The sequence below is a fragment of the Phoenix dactylifera genome, chromosome 1 (genome assembly GCF_051530095.1).
Source record: "Phoenix dactylifera cultivar Ajwa chromosome 1, Ajwa_hap1_PhDact_Kaust_v1.1, whole genome shotgun sequence".
In the NCBI taxonomy this organism is placed as follows: domain Eukaryota; kingdom Viridiplantae; phylum Streptophyta; class Magnoliopsida; order Arecales; family Arecaceae; genus Phoenix; species Phoenix dactylifera.
Window position 1 is genome coordinate 58304531 of NC_143190.1, and position 6505 is coordinate 58311035.

Here is a 6505-nt window from a genome sequence, read left to right on the forward strand (position 1 = left end):
AGATTTCAGGTTCCGAAAATTGTAATGAACTGTATCAGTAAAAAACAGCAGATTAACATAAGCAATGAAGAAAATAGAATTGTAGTTGTATCATTTAAACCACAATGCTAGGAATTGCCTCACATTTGGTGCATAAAGTGTTCTACTAGAATATCCCATGCTTACGGTTATCTTTTGTTTACTATGCATAGCCATATATAATTAGCATGTGATAGATTACAAACCTATTGCCAACGTTTGGTATGTCACCAGAAATGCAATAACAGGTAAAACATTTATTACCATGGGGATTACATCTTACAATCACATCTACATTTGCTATTACTGATTTCTCCTCTCCAGAACAAATAAGAGAATGATAAATCCATCCGCTGAGACTTAATATATCAACAAGACAAGACCTTAAAATTGTAAAGATGCATTTCCATATCTTTGTTATGTATTCAATTTTCTAATTTGCAAGGTTTCAAGCAGTCAAACAAAGAAACATCTGCACTGATCAAAATCAGTGAAAGATGACATTTCCATGAAATAACTGACACATTAATGGGTTTAATTGCCAAATTGCTAAGTTTACTGTAGTCTATAGGTGAAATCTTTGCAAGCAGATCACATACATCCTCCGTGTTCCAATCAAAAAGAACTCCATCACAGTGCCCGAGCTATATTTTTGAACTCATTCAAACAAGACTGCAAAATCTTCTGACGCTTATGAAGAGACTGTTGTTTGCTCTGCAGGGCATCAATTGCACCAGGTGCCACAAACATGTCCATAAATTTTTCATCATTCACAGCAAATAAATCCAAGCCAATTGCCACAAATAGCCTCTCTCGACTGCAAGGCATGGAAAATTATGAAAGTCAGCATAAAGAATAATGCAGACAAGAAGAGAATACTTATGAACTTTCTAGGATGGTGACTTGTTATGCTTCTAATAAGAGGCATAATGCATGATCCAATGCTATCAAACAGTTTCGACATATAAATGAACGATTGATAGTGAGAGGAGAAGAAAAGCAGCAGAGAATTGTTAGATGAGATGCATGTATTATTATTTTAGGACTACAAAAATGGCTTGAGAAACCCACCATGGTGTTAAAAATCCAGCATTCAAGGCTGACGGCACATTTCTCTCAATGAGGACTTCACGTATTCTAGAAAAATGTTGAGCAGACATAGAACAGATTTCAGAGTATGATGACCCTCCTTTTGAACCAACATCATTTGCACGAAACAAAAGACTAGTACTTTGATTTCGGTTAGCATCTAAATTTCTTCCACTAGTTGCTATTCTTGCCTGTCGCTTTCTTCCACCAATATCCATTAAGTTCCCATTTTCCTTCTTGTTAACCCCATGAACATCACTTGGCTGATCAGGGGACGGTGTCTCAGGAACTGTCATTTGGCTTTCTCTGAGCACTTCCTTGGATTCGGATGCTTTCTCAGGTGTTGTATGTTGTTGATCTTTTGGTGGTATATTCTCCTGATCCATACCAGATGTTTCATCCTGTGCCATTGAACCATCTGATAGGTCAAGAGAAAATGACGCAGCAGGAAACTGGATAAATCTGCCTCTGTCAGCAAGGAAATCATTTCCATAACACACTTGGGAATAGGGGCTAGTGACTGAATCAAGGTGATGCCGCACCAATTGCTTGCATTGTTTGGAGAGATCTTGGATGAAATTATTGTACGAGCACCTCAATGTTGCTAGAAATCCGACATATCCATCCATGTCACCATTCATTCGCCCATCTACACTCAACATAAAAATTTGTTAATAGCAATTCAAGAGAAAAAAGATATGTCCAGATAAAGAGAAGAAAAGAAGTAAAAATAATCAACTTGCACACATTCAGTAAATACTCCTAACAATGCAGGCGGCCAAGTTTGAACTCAAGTTCAAGCAAAATTCAACTATATACAAACTAAAATACTGAAATGTCATATATGAGATTTTAGACATGATTAAATAAACCAATAAACCTTGTAGTAGTACATTTTGCATGATGGGGAAGGGTACCTTAAATAATCTAGCATTCAACTGTCTTATGGATGTAGAGAAAGAGAGAGAGGGAAAGACAAGCGTCAATTCATCTAATTAGGACCAGGTGTAGGAGCAGAAGCACAAGCAATAGTAGTAGTCCTCTCTTTAAGATGAGGTGGATCCAAAATTTCTGTTGTACATGTGTCTCTCATCATTTATAAACTTCCAGCCTTTGTTCTTTTTATGAAATTGCAACTCATAGGCCATGTTTGTATAGGGAGTAAGTGGAGGGTAATCCCCTATTTCCTCCCTTATCCTGCCCGTTGGGGAAAAAACGGATTGCCTCGAAATACGTGAACGCATCACCGGCACGTGATTAGAGGCGCCCGACCTGAAGGCGCCCGACCTGGAGGAGCCCGACCTCGAGGCGCCCGACCTCGACATCCCCGACCTCAAAACGCCGAGCCAACCTCAGGAGGTCGACCTTGCCATTCACACGTTGCGGCCACACCCTGTGGAAACCTCACTGCACCGTGTTTCGCTCATCAGCCATGCCGCGACATGACCAAGGTCCATGCCGCGACATTACTGTCAGCAATTAATGCGCAAGGCCTCCACAGACCTCCAGCTTACTCAACAATTAATGCACATGGCCTCCACTGATCTCCGGCTTACCCAACAATTAATGCGCGTGGTCTCTATGGATCTCCGGCCTACTCAAAATCTCAGGGCCCCCCACAGCAACCAGTTGACTCACTCAACTACGCCCGATCACCCACAACAACTCAATGGCTCCAGTCTAGCCCTCCACGGCAGCGCATTAATTTACACGATCATGCTCAATCATGACGGTAACTCATTTAATTCGTCCAGTCGAATCACAGGTAACCCGGTACCCCTCTTATAAAAGAGAAACGTCCCCCTTCAGAAAGGGGGCTCGAACTCTAATCTCTACATGCAAAATTCTCTCTTTCTCCACAAAAGCCCCCTCTGACTTAACCATCGGAGGGCCAGCACCGGAAACCCCGGCCACCAGCTTCTTGCAGGTCCCCTGGAGGACGCAGCCCGCTGACGTACCGCCACCCGCCACTCTTGCCGGAGCTCCTCTTTCTCAGCCAGTGGTCGCCCCCGGGTCCAATTTCCAGCAACACTGCCAAACAGCCTTTTTGGCCCAGAGAGAGAGAGTCTACAATCTCGTCGTAATGTTTGAGGGGATATCCCTCCCAATTACAGGATAAATCTATCCATAGGAAGGGATCGAATAGCTTACTCCCTCTCACATTATAAAATAATTAATATATTACCCCTTCACTTTTCTATCCACTCTTAAGTACGAAAAAAAGTAGAAGGTAATTTTGTCGCTATGACAAAAATCCAATCATCATATAATCTGAAGCACATTAAATGCATTCTATGACACCCATGATCTCTCAAAAAGATGGAATATATATGGTGTCCACATATAAACAACTAATATTTTAGATAGAAAGCAAATTTCTGATATTTTAACCAACCATATAATATTAAGTGCATTATTTCTACTTACAGTTTGAGTCATGACTGCGGTTACGCTCAATAGCAAGATCAAAGAGGCTTTTTAGAACAAATGCAAGTCGTTCACAAGCAGTATCAAGAAGAGGAGCAATCCATGCCCGTGCAGTTGCACGAGCTATCTCAGCAGCTGCCTCTGTTACTCCTCCACCCCCACCTCTGCCAGCATGAGCAAGTAGTATGTTTGCAACCTGATACAAAAAATATAAGAAAATTATATAGCAACCTTTGACCAATAGACAGTTGCTGTAAAACTTATATACTATCCAGCAAAGGAAGGTTCATTTCTACCTTCTCTCTAGATACTTGTGGGCATTCAATTGAGTATGTAGCACAACGAAACTCAAGCATTACCCTCTCAAACGCTGCTCCCCCATAGAGTTTGAGGGCATGGTTAGGAGGCTTTACTGCAATAGTAACACCAGGCCACCTCCCAGTACCACTCTCTGACTGCTCTTCATCGGTAGTTTTTCCCCATTGCTCTGGAGCAGGATCTGCTGCTCCATCAATTAATGCCCCCTTCAACAGCAAATTTTAATAATGTTTTCAAAAGAATTTTCATAAACTGTATTAAGCCTAAGCAGAAAATGACAAACAAAAGGAAGGTCCCATTAGTGCATACCACATGACTGCAAACAGAAGCTGCATGTAACATGGCTTTCCTCCGAAGATAGGCAACATCAGAAGTTGCCTTTAACTTTGATTCCATGCGAGCTAGCTCTGTGGACACTTGACTACAGCGTTGTTCTAGTAAGGCAAGTGTTGCTGGAGCTGCTTCTTTGTATCGTTTCTGAAGTTCAGCTTCCAAGTATTCTCTGAGACGGTTGAAACCAATATAGCAACCATATTTTTCTTCATCAAATCCTCCTTTGATGTTCTCACGCAGATAGCGCAGTACATCCACATCTACCTGAGAGATCTGCCTGCGGAATTCATCATTAGTGATGCTGCCACGGTCTTTAGGCAGAGCCACGAAAAAAGGGTGGGTGTTCTCTCCAAGGTATCCACTAGCACTCAAATAACTATCCACTTCCCACCGTTCAGTAAATTCCTGAAAGCATTTGTTGTCAGTTTAGTTTTCATTATGAGATCAATCTATACCAAATTGTAAGGATAATAACCCAAGAAACAAACGTACACACACAAAAAGGATAATAAATGAAAAAACAACAATTTCCCATACAGACATGGGTATGGATCTACGAAACGAATCTGCTAAGAAGTAATCCAATGATACCTTCAACCGATTGTCAAACTTAGAGATGACGATAATTGTCCGTTTAAAAGCAGGATCAATGTCACGAATAGCATCTAGCCAGAGTGAAGAGCACCACTCCACACTACTTTGCTGGAGGAACAAGAGAAGGCGATGAGGTGGGCTTGCCAAGGACTTCACCATTGACAAAATCTCATTTGGTGTACACTCTGGTTCACCCTTCTTTGCCTGCAAGGAGGGGATTGAGAGTAACCCAGTATATTCTAAATAAGAGGTATAAGTTTCTGATATCTCTTTAATTTTTTGATTTCAGCCAAGAAAAGCACCTTGAGAACAAAACCAGGGGTGTCAATGATCGTGAGATTAGGACAATGAGCGTATTCTGCTCTCATCACAATTGGCTTCGAAGAAACTGCAGCTTGAATCTTTCTTAGATGCACCTCTGTCCTGGATCTAATAAGGTCAGCAATGGCCGAAGCCAATACCATCGGACTCCCATACTCCTCCGAATCTTCCTCCTGTGATTTAAAGCAATTGGTATATAATTCTACTATAGCAATTATACAAAAAATGCAATCTTTATGAATAGAGCAACGAGATTAACGATGACTGCAATGCAAAATCTATGAAATTAAGTATCCACATTTGTCATTTAAGACCAATAGAAAAGAGATTTTGATCACAACTACTATAGCGTGCTCACAGAAAAACCAATACAAGTAAAATCATACCCCAATATATATTCTAGGGTTTCCTTTAACACCAGATTCAAGCATCAATCTACAATCTAATCCTAAAAGAAAAACCTAGCAGATAAACCCTAGTGAGGTAATGAACTTAAAGATCTGAGGAAAGAGCACCTGGAAACGGCAGCGAGGCTCGAGAGCGGATGGATCGTGGACCATCTGGAGGACGAGGGGCCTCCGGGTGCCCATCTCGACCTCCCGGACGTTGAATCGGAAGCCGAGGAGGGCTTCGAGAAGCGAGCTTTTGCCATCGGATTGGCCTCCTAGGGCAACGATCTCCGGGATGGGGAGCTTCTCCCCGAAGGCGACGGCGGCGGCCTGGAGGCGGTTGTAGGCCTCGAATTGGGACTTGAAATCGGCAGCCGCGGTGCCGGCAGCGGCGGAGGAATCCATCGAGTTGGGAAGCGGCGCTCTTCTAGGAGCGGAGGAGGAGTGGGTCTTAGGGTTTGGAGTCTTCACCGGGGTAGAGCTCGCCATGAGAGACACAGAGAGAGATTTAGAATTTGAAAGGGCGGAGAGGAGAGGGAGAAATAGCCGTTCTCCTTTGGAACCGGGAGTAGCCGGTTTCGGTCGACGGGCGCGTTGCGCTTTTCGTTTGAAAAGCCGCTTTTTAACCGGGATGCGCTCCGTTTCCCGGTTTGCTCCCTCTTGGTGGCGCCTGGAAAAATACTGAACAAAATCTGATTCCAAAATCATATCAGGAGTCACTTAAGATTCCTGAACTCGAACATTTTGACAATGAGATCATATGCTGACGATGATGATACAACCAACGTGGCATGTGAGGGTGGCAATACTTGCCCTCATCCACAATCAAGCTAATAAAAAGGTTCAGTTTGGATTTTTGTAGACACGTGTTGCAAAACTGGTTGATTTGCACGACTCTTTTATTAAACTAGTTAGGTCAAGTTTAGGAACCCAACCTATCTAATCCGGATTGACCCATTTAACACTTGATCAAGTTTGCAAGCCAACATTCATTTGAACTAGGATAAACTAAGTTT

At 42.4% G+C, this 6505-nt stretch overlaps 1 protein-coding gene across 1 annotated transcript; it reads right to left on the bottom strand.

Moving 5' to 3' along the window:
- Positions 1-245: 245 nt before the first annotated feature.
- On the bottom strand, positions 246-6177 carry DRP5A (Dynamin related protein 5A). Its single transcript, XM_008813939.6, has 8 exons — positions 5616-6177; positions 5082-5273; positions 4777-4983; positions 4162-4590; positions 3831-4058; positions 3535-3730; positions 1090-1756; positions 246-835 (listed from the first exon to the last, which is right to left on the bottom strand). Exons 1-8 carry the CDS (start codon positions 5976-5978, stop codon positions 649-651), a joined length of 2469 nt encoding a protein of 822 aa, XP_008812161.4. The 5' UTR covers positions 5979-6177; the 3' UTR covers positions 246-648.
- Positions 6178-6505: the final 328 nt, after the last annotated feature.